This window comes from Fusarium mangiferae (genome assembly GCF_900044065.1).
Source record: "Fusarium mangiferae strain MRC7560 genome assembly, contig: FMAN_scaffold013, whole genome shotgun sequence".
Taxonomy (NCBI): Eukaryota; Fungi; Ascomycota; class Sordariomycetes; order Hypocreales; family Nectriaceae; genus Fusarium; species Fusarium mangiferae.
The window spans coordinates 566137-583106 of NW_024573933.1; the positions used below are offsets into that span (position 1 = coordinate 566137).

A 16970-nucleotide genomic window follows, 5' to 3' on the forward strand; every position below is an offset into this window, starting at 1 on the left:
GCGGTTATGGCGGTCACGCAGCAAAATACATATGCAAGTACCTTGATAATTATCACGAACATCGACGCGTATCACGCTGCAGACAATGCTACACGAAATGCACCAGCAACCGCCCCATGCACACCATCCCGTTTAACTTAACAGTTTCGTTGCTTTTGGCGCCCGAGACAACTATCAAGATCCCCCCGATGACTAACCCATCAAGTTCAACTATCTCCTTTAACTTTCATCCCATCTCCTGTTACAGTAAGATCCAGGGTCTCAGAGACTCAGACGATCGTCCCCTAAAATACTCCGTAGGATAATACTACGTAGATAATTAGCAACCTGAGACTGTCTTTTCAGCCCTTTACCCATGTCCCACTGAGCCTAGCCTGGAGCTCACATGGCGCCCCGTTTGAAGCGAGCCCAGGTCTCTTGGTCCATCCATCAGTTACGGAGTATTGAATGGCATCATTTCGCGACGTGAAAAGCAAAATGTGGAAACAGTTACTGTGACCGGCATAGTTTCTGTCCGCGTTTTGAGTCGCATTCAACTGCGGAAGCAAATCGCGGGGGTCAAACACACCACGCCCACGGTATGTTTCAGGTCCAAGCCCCCACTCCTGATCCCAATGAAACCTTGATACTTTGAACCTGTCACTATCATTTCTTCTTTTGAACAATCTTACATGACCTGACAAGTGTTCAACGGTCAGTTATTGAAGGTTACGAACTGTTGGTCCTTGTTAGACTCTCTTGCCGGCCTAGCAAGGCCGTTGTTGCATCGAGATGTCAGGCACAGCATGTCTGATTGTCTGAGACATATGTCTCACCAAAAAAAAGCCACTTCGTCAATGGAATGCATGCACGTTGCCAGCATGAACTACCAGACACCTCGGCGGCTGAGCCTGTCTTATTCGTCAGCCTTAAGAATTTCGTTCTCGCTTGTTGCTTCAACGCCCACTTACATAAAATCGCCAGGGATTTTGGTTGTCACAGTAGCTGTCAATGGTCAGCTTATCCACTATCAAAACAACAAGACGGTCGGTGCCACTGAGACAATATCTCCATGAGAAAACGAGTCAAGAGTTGAACTCTTAGAGTGGACAGACACCATGGTAACGGATATAAGATGTGGATTGTATTAACATACTATACCTCCACTTCGCTAGTTGGATCTACCAAACACACTGCTGACCACCACGGTAGCTCCAAACACTGCTATATAGACTATGTACCTTGGTAATAGTCCATATCGATGGAGAGATAGAGACACTGCAACTATTCACAGGGCCTTGTGATTAAACATGAAACTTTTGTTATCGCAATGTTACTGTTCCTCTGCAGGATAGACAATCCCTATATTCATCCCTGTCCCTACCCTGAGCCGTCCATATGCCATGAATTATAGATACTGACTCTTGCTTCGACTTCCTTTTGAGAAACGCCAAGATGTTGTGCCTCCTCATTGAGTCTTTACAACGTCACGATGTGACGTTGCACAGCTTGGTTACTGGCGCATGTTGTGTTCGCTAAGCAGTTTACCCTATCGAGGAACGGCACTAAAGGTTGAAGCTTGCATCAGGGAGCAAAGGTAGTTGGAGACTGAGAGACGAGTCAGTATATATGATGTATCGCCAATAAAACGTCGTGGTATAGCACGGGATTCTGGCTTAGATATGAGCCTCAATCCTCGCCATTGGGATCGTCATCAATCGGACTTCGCTTCGGAGGAGGGTCTATATCTTAAGCTATAATCGACAGTATTATTATTTTTTCGACCAAGTCTTATCATTATGCTAAGGACATGGCTTTTATTCTCCTAGGATCAAATACGAGATGATGCCTCATTTGAGTATGTCTCTTTTCTCCTCCATGCCTCAAGTGATCGTAGTTTGCGAGGATCACCTGGACTATATGCCAATGGAGCTCTGCCACCACTTACGGAAGGCGCAATTATAAATGGAGAGCTGGTACTTGTCTGGAGCGTAGACTTGGAGATCGGTGCCCGGTGACTATCGTGGATGCTGTACTCTATAGATTTTGTGTTAATCCCAAAAAAGGCATGAACTTGGCATTGCCCCAACGTTTCCAACCAATTTTATCAAGGAAGCACAAGCCTCATACGGGCAAGCCTCTGAGACCACATGACGGCTGCCAAATTTCGACGAGAAAGTGTATGGAAAAGATAACAAGACGGATGGCTCTTGTCCAGTCTCGCGGGAGCTATAGGCTACTTCACATACAGGGAGCCAAGATCTGTGATGGACTAACACAAGTTTCTACACTGATCCCAATGACTACTACTCAATGAAAGTGCATGTAGTCGTGTATAACATGACTTTATTGTATCTCATCTTATATTCACCTGACAGTGCTGAGTGGCAAGTTCCTTGATAACTACACGTGACTTTGGCGTTTTTCGTGTGCCATCCAGATCAAGGTCGTCGCGTCACAGCGCGCCCCGCCATTGACCGTAGAGAGCCTCAGCCTCAAATTAACGATCGTCAATGGTACTCGTCCAAATATCCCCAACAAAATGGCACCCGACGTGATTGATCTCATCTCATCGAGTCCGCCACCAAGCCAGTCCATCCCAACCTCTGCGCAAGTACCCGAGACCAATCGCATCGTTGAACCAGAGAAGCGACACCTACCAAGTATCAACACAACACATTCAGCATCGCCAGGACTGTTTCTTTCCGATGATTTCGACACAACTATAGATCTTGACGAGCCAATACTGGTCGATGCAAATTCGAACAAGAGACGATGCCTTTCTCCTCCAGCGCAACCACCTCCGCTCAAGCGCATTTCCCCAGCTCCAGAACCGCAAACGATTCTTCCGCCTGTGCGAACGAACGGGCGAGCTTCCGTCGCTTCTGATCCTATAGAACTTACAAGTTCTCCAATATTCGAATCACATGGCCAGCTGGAACATTCGGCCTTTAGTGGCAAACCCTCGACAGATACTATCAGCAAGCCCACTAATCAATCGCTTGACGCTGAAGACTCTGATCCTTTCGCAAGTTCACCACAACCGGTCCGACGATCCCCCCCGAAACCGAAGCCCCTCGCAAGACCTATAGAATCTTCCGACCCTTTTGCAAGTTCACCCCATCAAGCGCCGATAACGACTAAGGTGCCCGAGGCTATCATAACATCACCGCCTGCGCCTCCGCCAAAACCTGCGCCAAAGCCAGCCCCAAAGAAGAATGCTACATGGGATCCAATCTCCAGTTCGGCGCCAGATGTCTTCTCTTTCGATTCATCGCCGCCACAGAGGAACAATACCGTTATTGACATTGACGACTCCGATGGCGAGGACGGTTCCGAGGACGAATTGCCAGATATCGCTTCTTTCGATGTTGCCAAGATGCGACGTCGATCACGACTTCAGCGCTCACAAAGCGATGTTGTGTCATCTAGATCTCGAACAAAGCCCGCATCTTCGAATACAAAGTCAGCAGAAGAGCGAGCACGAGAAAAAGAAGCAAAGGCAGCAGCCAAAGAAGTCGAAAAAGAGGCTAAGCGACGTGAGAAGCAAGAAGCAAAGGAAGCCAAACTTCGTGAAAAGGAACGCACTGCTGCGCTGGCAGAGGTCAACAAGCTACGTACAGACAAAAAGGTCTCGACGCCAGAAATGATGGTCGATATTCCTTCGAGTCTAAATGCCACGGTCACAACTGAGCTCCAGACTATGCTAGAACCCTTTGATGTGCAGTACACAACTTGGGATAGCCCGGTCGACAATGTGATCAAATGGCGAAGAAAGGTTCGCAGTCGATACAACGACGAGATTGGTCTCTGGGAGCCAATACCTCTTCGCCTCGAGGATGAGAAGCATGCTCTCGTTGTGATGCATGCCGATGAGTTTGTGAAGCTGGCGCAGGACGACCAGATCTCAACTCACGTTGGCAAGATGCAAAGACATTTTGCTGATCATTCTCTCGTCTACTTGATCGAGGGTCTCACACCTTGGATGCGCAAGAACAGAGGCCTTCGTAATCGTCAATTTGCATCGAATGTTCGGGCTCAGGAGGCTGCGGCTTCTACTGCAGGTCGTCGACGAAACAACAATCCCCCTCCAGAGTACGTATCCGAGGAGTTGATTGAAGATGCGTTGTTGCAACTGCAGGTGATGCATGAAGTTTTGATCCATCACACTATGATACCGATGGAAACAGCGGAGCAGATCCTTACATTCACCCAGCACATCTCAACAATACCTTACCGAAAACAACGAGACATCGCGACACTCGGAGCAGGGTTTTGCATGGAGAGCGGACAGGTGAAGACAGGCGAGGACGCCAAAGACACCTACATCCGAATGCTGCAAGAGATTGTACGAGTCACAGCCCCCATTGCATATGGAATCGCGGCGGAATTTGGCACCGTCAGCAGCTTGGTTCGAGGCTTGGAAGAGCGCGGGCCAACCCTTCTCGAAGGCGTGAAGAAGAGCGCAAACAAAGATGGTGCTTTCTCAGATCGCATGGTTGGCCAAGCAGTAAGTCGACGCATGTACAAAGTTTTTACGGGAGTGGACGAGACAAGCACAGATGTTTAGAATAGTGTATTATGTGTAATGATTCTATGAAAACCATCAATTATGTTACGATGTAATTCTAATGAGACCTATGAGTTCATCGTTAGCCAGTGTTGCCATAGAAAATGACAACAAAGATGATTTGTGAACAAGCTGTCAGACAGCGGTTGGACAAAATTGTTTCCACATTATGTATTTCAGTACAGGTCTGTGTAATTGCTTCTTCATCATAAAGCTTGGGAGTGTTGTGAGTAGAAGAGAAAAAATTGACATACCATTTAGCGAGATACGATGTCCTCATCTTCAAGCTTGCGCTTTCGCGATGTTGGCTTGAAGAATGAGTCCATCGTCTTTTGTTTCGCGTCGAACTTGGCGCTGCCAATTCCACCTCGGGTCTTTCTCAGACCTTTGAGGTGGTCGACGCTGTTGATCTTCACGACGCGCATGTGGAGATGCTTGTCGGAAGAGCCGCGTGTGATGAGGGCCTCGATGTAACCGGTGTTGCTCCATGAAGGACGCATAAAGGCAGATGCTTGACCTTCCGGTTCGGCATCTGGACCAGCTGATGAAGAGGTCCTATCGCGAAGTGCTTTGTAGAAAGTGCCGAGAATGATACCGTGAGCAACGATGCAGACGGTTGAGTCTTCATCCAGTCGAGGCAAATGCTCGTCCAAGAAAACATCAACCCTCTTTCTCATCGCCAGCGGTGTCTCAGAGCCCTCATGCTTCGCCGCAGCCCCAAACTTGGCGCCCTCGCCCGACCCAAAGTCCTTCTCCCTCAGCTCCGGCACCTGAATCAATTTCAGATCCTCCGCGCGTTTCTGCGCATCGAGGATAGCCTGGGCAGTATACACTGCGCGGCTGAGGTTCGACGAGAAGATGCGATCAATGGTGACGTGCTCAGAGAGGTGCGATGCTAACCGTTGAGCTTGCATGACACCGTGGGCAGTCAAGGCTGAGTCGCGAGACCCGGCATAGAGGTTTGCGACGTTGTCGACTGTCTCTCCATGGCGTATGAGGAAGAGACGCATCGTTGCATCGTTCAGGAAGGCCACGCCAGAAGCAAGCTGGGCATGGTGATTGTTGATGGTTGAGAGAGCTGGAGGAGAAAAAAGTCAGAAATTTGTAGTGCAGATTTCGTGCTGACTCATCAGTTTTGGAGCTAGTCTTCAAGTGAGCTAGCTCCAATTGAGCGCACTCTGGGATTTTCACTTCATTTCAATGCGCAACATTATTGGCCAACTAAATCGTGAAATTCGTAAAGCTAAACAAGACAAAACTCCGAACTATTCATACAAATTCCATTCCCAAAGATTCCCAAGATATAATTCATTAAAAGATACCCATTAACCAACCATTAAAACTTGTTTATTTCTTACCGGTGACTGTGCCGACGACGTCACCAAGACCAAGGCTACCGAGGATCTTCTTGAGACCAAGACCTCCGAGAAGACCATCGAGCAGACCACCAAGACCAAGACCGTTGAGCTGAAGATATTGTTAGCGAGATGATCAATTGATTGTGAAGATGAATGGTTGGAACATACCAGAGGACCCAGGATGGGACCGAGAAGCTTGCCAACAAGGCCGAGCACACCGCTGAGCAATAGACCAACAGCAGCGACAATCTGGAAGAGAGGCTCGGCGAGGAGACCCCAGAGAGGGTTGATCTCCTTCTTGGCATGAGGCATACCCTCGAGCTTGCGCTTACCCTCCTCGATGGTGGTTTGAATCTCAGTAGAGAGCTGTCATCTTGTTAGCGAATGCTTCGGGGTAAGGAAACGTGATACTAACCTCCTTGAGCAAGTTGGCGAGGTGAGCCTCCTCGGGAGTAGCCTCACCACCAGCAGTCTTCTGCTTGGCGTTGCGAGCGATACGGCCATCGGGGTCAAGACCACGGATGATGCCGTTGGTCTCGGTCAGGATCTTACCACCATCCTCAATGAGAGGCTTGACCTGTCGGACGAGTTCCTCTTCATCACGATCCTCGGGCTTCTGAGCCTCAGCAGCGCTGATCTTGTCGTTGATGGACTTGCAGATGGGTCGGAGCCTCTCAAGAGTCTGCTCAATCTGGTAAGCCAGTTGTTGAGCAAGCTTCTTGTTCTTCTCAGCCTCCTCGGTCTGCTTGGCCTCATCGGCCTCAGCCTGCTCGCGCTTGAGTCTCTCCTCCTCAGTCTCGCCCTCAGGCTCAGGCTCCTCCTCCTCCTTGGGGATATCCTCGAGAAGAGAGACGTGACCGATGACGGATCCCTTCTGGTTGAAGACATCACCATCCTCGTCGATCTCCTTGCCAGCACAGTCGAGGAGCTCACCGCTTGTAAGCTTGCCGATGATGTTGCCATCAGCGTCGACGACGTTACCCTCGCGGTTCACCTTTCGGCCAGCGAGAGGGTTGTGCTTCTGCTCCTTCTCAGGCTCCTCCCAGCGCTCAGCCTTGCCGATGACATTGCCGTTGGAGTCGGTGATCTCACCGTCATCATCAACAGCACGTCCAGCAAGAGCCTTAGAGTCACCGATGACAAGCTTACCAACAACCTCGCCAGCTCCGTTGACGACCTTACCATCCTTGCCGACGGTGCAGTTCTTGAGCTGAGCGAAGGGACCCTCCTTCTTGCCACCGCGCTCACCCTCAGAGACGAGCTCCGCCTTGCCAATAATGTCGCCAGACTCACTTCGGATGTTTCCGTCCTTGTCAGACATGCGTCCGACAAGCTTCTGGACATCACCCTCGATGACACGGCCGTAGATTTCGCCAGACTCGCTGACGAGGTTACCGGCCTTGTTGACGCGCTTGCCAGCAAGAGCAGAGTTGTCGACGGGCTTCTCCTCCTCAGCCTCAGGAGCTTCCCAGCGCTTGGCCTTACCGACAGTGTTGCCACGGCGGTCGAGAATGTCACCATCCTCATCGACCTCGCTGCCCTTGAGCTGCTTGGGATCACCCTCAACGACCTCACCAACCTGCTCGCCCTGGTACATGACACGGCCGTCAGACTCGACGGTGGCGCCGGGGAAGTGCTCGAAGGGGGCGGATGCCTTGTCCTCACGCTCAGAGATGGAGACAGGCTCACCCTTACCGATGACCTCGCCGGAGTCATTCCAGATGTCACCGTTCTCATCGGCGCGCTTGCCAATGAGCTCCTTCAGTTCACCCTCAACAACCTTGCCGACAACTGTACCGTTGGCGTCGACGAGCTTGCCGACCTTGTTGACCTTGGCGCCCTTGAGGATGGAACGATCCTTCTTCTGGACGCGGTCCCACTCAGCGAGTGGCTCAGCCTGGCCGACGACCTTGCCGTCTCTCCAGATCTTGCCGTTCTCGTCAGACTTGAGACCAACGAGCTGTCGGATCTCACCCTCGGTGACCTTGCCGATGGTGTCTCCCTTGTCGTTGGTAAGACCACCCTCCTTGTCGACAACAGCTCCCTTGAGGATAGAGAAGTCCTTCTGCTCACCACGCTCCCATTCGGGAAGAGGCTCAGCCTTACCAACGGCCTTACCAGTCTTGTCCCAGATGGTACCCTGGTCATCAGAAGCCAAGCCAATGAGCTGCTTGATCTCACCCTCAACGACCTTACCGAAGAGGTGACCCTTCTCGTTGACGAGGTTTCCGTTCTTGTCAACAGTGGTGCCCTTTAGGATGCTGTAATCCTTCTGCTCACCACGCTCCCACTCAGGAAGAGGCTCGGCCTTTCCGACCTTCTTGCCAGTCTTATCCCAAATGGTGCCCTGCTCATCAGCAGTGAGGCCAATGAGTTGCTTGATTTCGCCCTCAGTGACCTTGCCGATGAGATGGCCCTTGTCGTTGACGAGGTTACCCTCCTTGTCGACGGTGGTACCCTTGAGGACGGAGAAGTCAAGCTGCTCGCGGTCCCACTCGGGGATGGGCTCAGCCTTTCCGAGCTGCTTGCCGGTCTTGTCCCAGATGACACCTTGGTCGTCACTGCTGAGACCGATGAGTTGCTTGAGCTCTCCCTCGACAACCTTGCCGAGCTTGTCGCCCTTCTCGTTGACGAGGTTGCCCTCCTTGTCGACAGTAGTGCCCTTGAGGATGGAGAAGTCGAGCTCCTTGGCAGCCTCCTCGCCCTCAGCAGCCTTCTCTTCAACGGCTTCTTCACCCTCGGCGGCCTTGTCCTTGGCCTCCTCGGTGACATCGCCAGCAACTTCCTCGCCCTCGGCAACCTTGCCTTCGGCAGTCTCCTCGCCTTCAGCGATTTTGCCCTCTGTGGCCTCTTCGCCTTCAGCAACCTTGCTCTGGGCGTCTTCAGGAAGATCCTCAGCGGCCTCCTCGCCTTCGGCAACCTTACCTTCAGCAGTCTCTTCACCCTCGGCAGCCTTGCTCTTGGCGTCCTCGGGGAGGTCAGCAGCAGCTTCCTCACCCTCAGCAACCTTGCCCTCAGCGGCTTCTTGACCCTCGGCGGCCTTGCTTTGGGCATCCTCAGGTAGATCCTTAGCGGCCTCTTCGCCTTCGGCAGCCTTGTCCTGGACCTCATCGGTGACACCAGCAGCCTCCTCGCCGGGAGCGACAGACTTCAGGTCATCACCAGCCTTGGACTTGTCACCGTCATCACCAGGGGCTTCACCGCTGGGGATCTCGTCAGCAGCCTCAGACTTGGGAACCTCGTCCTGGGCGCCCTCAGTCTTCTCCTGAAGCTTTTCCTCGACATCCTCAGGCTTAGGAACGTCTTGCTCGTCGACCTTGGAGGTAACGTCCTCCTTAGCCTCCTCAGGGATATCCTTGGCTTGTTCAGGAACACCCTCAGCAGTCTCCTCTACCTTGCCGGTTGCCTCCTTGGCCTCCTCGGACTCTGGGGGAATCTCCTTCAGCTTATCTCCAGCTTCAGGAGCGTCGCGGTCCTCGAGGCTGATGTCCTTCTGGTCTTGGTCTTCGGACTTGACATCGGGTGTCTCATCCTTGACCTCTGGAGCTCCAGGAGTCTCGGCTGGTGTCTTTGTGTCGGTAGCTTGGGAGGTGGCTTCTGACTTGTTGGCAATGCCCTCAGTCGCACCGCCAACGGTGTCTGTGGCGCCCTCTGCGGTGTCGCCAACAGTATCTGTGGCACCCTTCGCTGTATCGCCAACGGTGTCTGTAGCCCCCTTTACTGTGTCGCCGAGGCCAACGGTGTCTGTAGCTCCCTTTGCTGTGTCGCCGACGGTATCTGTGGCACCCTTCGTTGTGTCGCCAACAGCTCCTGTGGCTCCTCCAACAGCCTTTCCAATGGTGCCGGTAACGCTACCGAGGGCGCTTCCCAGACCACCAGACTTCTTCTCTTTGGACTGGGTTGTGTATTCGCTCTTCTCCTCGTCGTGGGAGTCCTCTTCCTCCTCGGGCTTGCCTTGTCCTATGGGCAGGGTCTTGCCGAGGACATCGCCCGAGGAGCTGACAACATCACCGGCTTGGTTGACGGTGTTGCCAACGAGGTTCTGGAGGTTATCGGTGTCGGCGATCTTGCCGACGGTCTTGCCGGCGTCATCTAAGACTTCTCCGGCATCATTCACGACGCCAGCACCGCTCCTGGGGACTGACTCAAGATTGACTGCAATGGGGACGATAAGCGCCAAACTTGGTGAAGGACTATTGAACGCACCAGGGGATTCCTGCTCTTTGGAAGAGGCAGTATCTTTTGTTGTGTCTTGAACCTGGGAGGAGAGGTCTGCCATGATGTTGTGGTGGTTTTGGACTGGTTCAACTCCTTCAAGATCGAGAAAAGGGTATCTTTCAGATAAGAGAGGATTAATGGGGTATCGTTGTGTTAGTTGGGAATTGGTATTGGTATTGGTATTGTTATTGTTGTTTTGGGTATCGCTTCGCAAGTTGGCCAAGAATGGAATGAATTGATACTTTTGTCGAAACCGCAACCACCACCACATCTTCAACTACTTATACCGACACACGGCTTATACAAAACAAGTTTTACTACCAGGCCAGGCCATTCTCGATTTCGATCACGTCAATTCAAAAAGTCACAACGTCAGTGTGAGCCCAACTTTTTGCTTTCTAGCCATGATACTGCGCCGCACCTTGCTATCAGACGAGCAAGCTGCAACAGCCACACGTCATGGTGAAGATCTAAGCGCGGGGAGGGTGTGGCGAGAGCTGTTGGATGACGTTATAAGGAGCTCTCCTAACATGGATATGTTACACAATGAGCAATGGGGGGAGAGAGCTCTAGACGCAGAGGTGCCGTGTAAGTGCCTCCCAGACTTGCAGGCCCAGGATGAGGCTGCTCTACCTTCCCGACGAGAATGTCCAGCGGTTGTGAAAACAGGCTTGCGGGGTGGAGGATGCACACCATCTACGAGACGGAGCTTGCACATTCAGGGTATGGATCGAGATGAGAAACTGGGTCTGTCTAGTAGTGAGGGGGGATCTAGAAGAAAGGGTTGCGTGTTGCAGTAGCCTCCAGAAAAAAAAAGACAACCGGGTTTGTGAGGTCCAACTGGAACTTTGAGATGGCAAATGTGCAGCAAGAGTGAGTGAATGATGAACTAATCTAGCGTGACGGGGAGGGGTTACCCCATGAGGTTTACTTATTCCGAGGTGTGGAGGGGCGTTTATTGTCCACTTTCACTCATACGAATGGGATGCATATGCTTGCTTTGCCTTGGTTGGCTTGGCTTACCCTTACCTTTCCTTGCCTTACATGAGTGTAGTCAATTTTGCATGGGGTGTTTATGGAGAAGATTGGATAATTGTGAAACGCACCAAGGAAAAAAAAAGAAATAAGTAGATTATCGATTATCGCTATCGTTTGTCTCAGTTTGACTACCACTGCTCTTTGTCTCGGTTACAAGGTTTCTATTGAAGACAGTGGGAATCTTGATGATGAGCTGAATACCATCATAGGTGGACTTGACGTCCAGAAACAGCTCGTCAGGCCTTGGAGCACCCGGTGGCTTTGGAGCATTTGCAGCACTGTTAGTACTCCCAGCACCCTGGGCCTGTTCCCTCTCCTTGTCCTTGTTCTCGGAAAGTTTGTCGGTTCCGTCCTGGGACGGCATCGGCTTGTCGAGCTTGCCAATCCTGTTCCCCTGGTCATCATAGATGTTTCCCTCATCATCGACTTTGAGTCCACCTGCTGCAAGTGGCTTGAGAGCAGGCTTGATGTAGTTCTCGCAGACGTGACCAGCCACTTCGCCGTCCTCGTCGAGGACCTGTCCATTCGGCATGACTGGCCGTCCTACCATGGACGGGAGATCGCCTTCTACACGGCCGAGGACAGTACCGTCCCAGTCTAGAATGTTGCCAAACTCATCGACGTATTTGCCGTCTAGACCAGCAGCCAGCTTTTCAGGTGACTGTGGTTGTGGCTGTGGTTGTGTTTTTGAGTCTGAGTCTGAGTGTGCATGTGTCTGGTCTGTGCTCTCTGATACTGGCTTTATCCTTGGTATGCGAATCTCAGGGTTTGAGACTTTTGGTTCAGATGTTCGTCCGTTGCGGACAGGAACATTGACCTCGTAAGTGCTGTGCGTAGGATCGCCATCAGGGGTGGGTGATGAAGAAGAAGACATTGGGATGAGATCAGGTTGTTCCTGAGGCTGATGATCCTCGAGGTGAGGCTGGAGTTTTTCCTGGTGCTGTAGCTGCTGCTGATCCTGGACCTGTTTTGGGGGTCTGCTGGGTCTCGAGGTTCCAGGCTGGAATATGGAGATGGCAGAGGAGAGTGCAGACCTGATGCCAGCGCCGTGCCAAAAGGGCTGCTTTGATGTTGACGTGTGGCTGGTAGAGCTTGGTTTGTGCGGGGACATGACGACAGCCTCTTCATGCATGAAACTTGGAAACCTCGAAATGGGGCTTGACCTTTTGTTTAGTGCTGTCTGAATTTCTTAGCTGCAGTGAGAGTCAGAGAAAAAGAAACGGGCAACGCCCCCTATTTCTTTAGTGTAAAGTATATCTGACTGAACCCCTGTGTCTAACTAACTAGCTGTAACAGATGAGAGAGCCGCATTTTCAGAAGAGACCAAGGTGAAAAACAAGATGTAACTCTGGAAATATTCTGGTCGAGTTTCTCTGATCGTCCGCGCTCATCACGATCGCGGGCCACCCGGGAACAAGAGACTAGCAGGGATGTGAGCAAGATGAGACAAGACAGCTAAAAGTGTGAACCCTGGTTTTTCACTGAATAAAGAGAATTGATTGGTGGGAGCTGCTACAAAACCTAGTCCCTGCTTCCACTCTGGACCAAGCTTTCTCTGAAGCTGGTTCCTGGCTGGAACGGTTGGGCTAGACTTGAAGAGGATGGTGTTGGAGGTGGCTTGCGTGGCATTATCGTGTGTGGCTTGCTAGCTGCCAACTACATCCTTGTCGTTTGATGCAATCTGACGTTTTGGTTAGTGTCGGGGAATTTCCAAACTGACATGTTCTTTCATTTTCGTCACTCTGTTCTCACTCAGTGTGAGTTCTGTGAATATCTACTATTTTACGGTGTTCACATAGAATCAGAGTGAGTAGAGAGTGAATGCTTTTGGATTCATGTAGTATATAACGTTGTAGTGTTGTTGTATTTATCCCTCCCAGAAACAGCAGTAGTAAACCATCATTAATAAACACCATGTTGCGCCGCCACAGATCGTCGTGCTGTCGTACTAACAGTAACATTACATGGGTCCCATCATGACATGAACAGAACAAAGCCAAACATAAACATAGCCTAAACAAATAGTGCCAATCTCTAGTTTCTGCACAGCGCAAAGCGATAATTAGCCTCTGCTTGTCATCAAAACAACACACGGCGGCGTCTATCCCGTTCTGGAGATTTGCAAGCCAAGTAAGATACGACGGCCACAGGGACAAGTTTTTAAGGAAAGATTGGGGGGTTGTCACGTACAGTAGAGAGAGCTCGAGATCACCGTGGATACGAGCCTTGAGCTGGATCTCAATGTCGAGGTTGAGATCCAGGCGCAGTCGCAGCGTGTCTTTGCCAGCATCACCGCCGCCGCCCTGCTGCTGACCGCCCGTGAGCCCGCCCAGACCGCCCGTGACGCCGCCTAGGGTGTTGGTCACGCCGTCTGTGACGCCGCCGACTGTGTTGCCCAGGTCTCCGGCGAGAGGCAGCTGGTCGAGAGGTCCAGATCCTCCGCCCTGCTGCTGCTGCTGTTGGGGTGGTGCTTGCTGGCGGCGCTTGCTGCTCTTCTTCTTGCTGCGGCGCTCTCGTCGGGGCGCTTCTTCGCTGGACAAGGTCTGGTCGTCAGACTCGATGCGGTCCTTTTCCATGGAAGACATGATGAATTAAAAAGAGTCGCTTGCTTAAGATGTAAATATTGAGTGTTGGTGTTGGTGTTGGTGGTGTTAGTGGATTAGTATGGTTTGGATATCTCACTAAAAACGTTACAGCTTTGGAGAAATTAAAGTAACTTAAAGAACGGGACATGATATAAGTTTGAAACTACACAGAATCTCATAACAGGATTTAGAGGCCCATGAGGTCATGATCGAGATGAGAATCCAGTAAAATACCCTGCTCAACCCAACCCACTTTATGTGACTTGACCCCTCCACTACAACTTCTGTCCCCAACGGCCATTAACGGTCTGCCCCAGACATTACCTAGGTACTCACTAGACTACCCCAGCCAAGCCAAGTCATATCATGCTATTTCTTGACATAACTGCTTTCCATGCCGAGCTGCGGTCTTCTCCTCAGTCTCACTGGCTGACATCTCTCCTCATCGTCAATCTCGTCCTCAATATCACCCTCCGGGTCCCAATAGACAGCCCATTTCCCATCCTCGTCCCGCACCGCCACAAACGAATCATGGTCTCCCTGCAGCGTCAGGAAGCGCTCATCTGCTGTCCAGCCCCAGGGTCCTATGACGTGCCCGATGGTGTCCTTCTTCCCCCCAAAGGTCACCATGTGCGTGTTCTTGTCCACGAATATCCAGTTCAGCGCCGGCGGGTCGTCAGATACCATGCTCACCAGCCCCAGGTGCCCTTCCTCGCTGGGATACTTGAAATACCAGCCTAGAAATCTGTAGCCTTGCACGGGGGCATCTGAGAGGTTGAGATACATCTGATGTTTGTGTGTAAGTATGCGTATGTGTCTAGTGAAGTGAGGGGGCAAGGGAACTCACCTTCTTGTCCACGAGAACTCCTTGTCCAACCTCTTCTATCTTTCCATTCTGCCGTAGCATGAACGTGAGGTGGAACTTTTCTTGTTCCTTGCTCATGCTCTCATTCTGTCTCTTCTGCGCACTCACGGCGTTACCCACGCCTGTAACGGTCGGGATAGCCGCGATGGCAAGCAATCCGATAACCATGTTTTCCTGATCTGCTTTGTTCTCTTTGGGACTTGTTTTTTTCTTTCTGCCGCGTATCGTATTGTGAAAGGGTATGTTTGACAGCAGCAAGACTCTCTCACCTAGACTGCATGACGTCCAGCCCACTTTGTAGGATCTTGACCCATACATTTCTCCTCAACACCAGCCACAAGCATATAATCCTGATCCCTGCAACCCTTCTACACTCCCACCCCCATCAGGCAGAACTGGGGGTAGAAGGGAGGGGGGTAACGTCATATGGCCAGGATTGGGATGCCATTTTTTACGTCACTTTGACCTGTCACGTCGAAATTCGTTTCCAATCCCATCGCAACGATAGAAACCGGTTCTTCAAGGGTTCGAGGTCGGATACAATGACACTTATTGCGTCAGTCAAGCATCTTCAACAGGTTTCGGACTCGACACGTATTAATCTCAAAAACCATGCTTGGGACTTTAGCATAGAAAAACTTCAACTTAATTATTACATGTCAGCAGCAAGCAAATAAGTCATTGTTTTTTGGAAACCCATTGTTCATTCAGCGAAGTAAATACTACCATACACAACCATGTCTTCTCCATCTCAGCAGGTAAGTTGTACTGCGAGTTTGTATTCTCTGATCGGGAATTAAATTCCTTTAGGACTCGCAGAAGCGAGGCGAATCTCAGGCTCCTCAGTCTCCTGGTCAAGGCCAGAACCAGCAGGAGCAGGGTAACGACAGCAACCCTTTCAACCAGAACCAGAACGAGGGTCAGCAAGAGGAGCAGAGCCAGAACCAGGGCCAGGGACAAGAGGCTCAACAGCAACAGCCAGGTCAAGAGTCCGGGTCCAAGCCTGAAGATGCTAAGAACGAGTCTAAGTCCGACACCGAGAACGCAAAGGCTGAGACACCCGGTGACAAGGAGGACAAGCCTGAGCAACCTGGTCAGGACAAGCCCGAAGAGCCAAAGGCTGAAGAGTCAAAGCCCGATGAGTCCAAGCCAGAGGAATCTAAGCCCGAGGCCTCAAAGCCTGAAGAGGCCAAGGCAGACGACAAGAAGCCCGAGGAAGTAAAGAAAGAGGAGGATGACGCCGACTCAAAGCTAGAGCAAGCAAAGGCCGAGACTCAGAAGACAGCCCAAGAGACCAAGGCCAAGCAGAAGCGTCAGCCCGTCAAGGAGGAGAGCGAGGACGAGGACGACTCTGAAGACGACGACGATGACTTTGACTCTGAAGATGACTCCGAAGATGACTCCGAAGAAGACTCGGAGGAAGATTCCGAAGACGACGAGTCAGAGTCCGAGTCCGAAGAGGAGAACGAGCCGGCTACACCTCCCCAGCAGGCTGAGCCAGGCCGCAAAGGAGGAAGACGCGGAAACGCAAAGGCCGCCGATGTAAGACGTCGACGCCCTGCATGGCTCGACGAAGAATCTGACGATGAGGGCCGCAAACAGTTTTCGAAGCAAGACCAGCAGCTGCAGCAGCGCCAACAGCAGCAAATGCAACAGCAACGCCAACAGCAGCAAATGCAGCAACAACAACAACAGCAACAGATGCAGCAGCAACAGCAGGGAGGCGGCGGTAAGAGCGACGCCCTCAGCTTGCATCTCGAGCTTAACCTCGAGATCGAAATCGAGCTCAAGGCTAGAATCCACGGTGATCTCACACTGGCACTACTGTAAGTTTTCTCTCCCTTCCCCCCTATGCTGCGGACCCCTTTCTACCATTTTTTGTCCGCCTTTCTCATCTGACAAGTGCATAGCCAATAGTGACATGTAATTTGCAGGGAAGGAGCATAAGTATAAAATTAAAAAACTCAAAGAATGCTTATTATCTAATTCGGCGACGACTACGACGAACGATGCTTTTTCTCACGTCTTATATCTAGCGGCGTTTTTGGGGGCATGAAGTTTACGACTTCGTTTACTTTTTTTTCTTTTGTTAGGTTTATATGTACTCTGTATAGTAGGAGTAAATAAAGAGTTGAAATTGGGTTTTAGTTTGTTACATGTTTCTCAGAATTATGTGATACGTGACACTCGCGGGCGAGGACATGATCTAAGTCTACAGATCACATCTCATTATTAGTGGTGAAGTGTAGTGCAGCCGGTAATAGTTCACGTCTCGGCTATAAGCCACAAGAAGCTAAATTCTTAGGTCGATCGTGATAAGATCTCAACGGTTTTTTTGTCGATAGTGTCGTTGCAAG

At 51.1% G+C, this 16970-nt stretch overlaps 6 protein-coding genes across 6 annotated transcripts; 2 read left to right on the forward strand and 4 right to left on the reverse strand.

The window, feature by feature from the left end:
- Positions 1–2521: 2521 nt before the first annotated feature.
- FMAN_00201 (uncharacterized protein) lies at positions 2522–4549 on the forward strand (the record flags this gene model as incomplete). The annotated part of the gene is made up of 1 exon (XM_041822023.1): positions 2522–4549. The coding sequence occupies one exon, from the start codon at positions 2522–2524 to the stop codon at positions 4547–4549; it is 2028 nt and encodes a 675-aa protein (XP_041687745.1).
- Positions 4550–4806: 257 nt separating this feature from the next.
- Positions 4807–10186, reverse strand: FMAN_00202 (uncharacterized protein; the record flags this gene model as incomplete). The annotated part of the gene is made up of 5 exons (XM_041822024.1): positions 4807–5627; positions 5908–6016; positions 6076–6273; positions 6323–10062; positions 10114–10186. The coding sequence occupies 5 exons, from the start codon at positions 10184–10186 to the stop codon at positions 4807–4809; spliced, it is 4941 nt and encodes a 1646-aa protein (XP_041687746.1).
- A 1071-nt stretch (positions 10187–11257) lies between these two features.
- Positions 11258–12274, reverse strand: FMAN_00203 (uncharacterized protein; the record flags this gene model as incomplete). Its single annotated transcript, XM_041822025.1, has 1 exon — positions 11258–12274. One exon carries the CDS (start codon positions 12272–12274, stop codon positions 11258–11260), a length of 1017 nt encoding a protein of 338 aa, XP_041687747.1.
- A 923-nt stretch (positions 12275–13197) lies between these two features.
- Positions 13198–13748, reverse strand: FMAN_00204 (uncharacterized protein; the record flags this gene model as incomplete). Its single annotated transcript, XM_041822026.1, has 2 exons — positions 13198–13204; positions 13354–13748. 2 exons carry the CDS (start codon positions 13746–13748, stop codon positions 13198–13200), a joined length of 402 nt encoding a protein of 133 aa, XP_041687748.1.
- A 369-nt stretch (positions 13749–14117) lies between these two features.
- Positions 14118–14781, reverse strand: FMAN_00205 (uncharacterized protein; the record flags this gene model as incomplete). The annotated part of the gene is made up of 2 exons (XM_041822027.1): positions 14118–14534; positions 14596–14781. 2 exons carry the CDS (start codon positions 14779–14781, stop codon positions 14118–14120), a joined length of 603 nt encoding a protein of 200 aa, XP_041687749.1.
- A 569-nt stretch (positions 14782–15350) lies between these two features.
- Positions 15351–16530, forward strand: FMAN_00206 (uncharacterized protein; the record flags this gene model as incomplete). The annotated part of the gene is made up of 3 exons (XM_041822028.1): positions 15351–15371; positions 15424–16439; positions 16524–16530. 3 exons carry the CDS (start codon positions 15351–15353, stop codon positions 16528–16530), a joined length of 1044 nt encoding a protein of 347 aa, XP_041687750.1.
- Between the last annotated feature and the right edge of the window lie 440 nt (positions 16531–16970).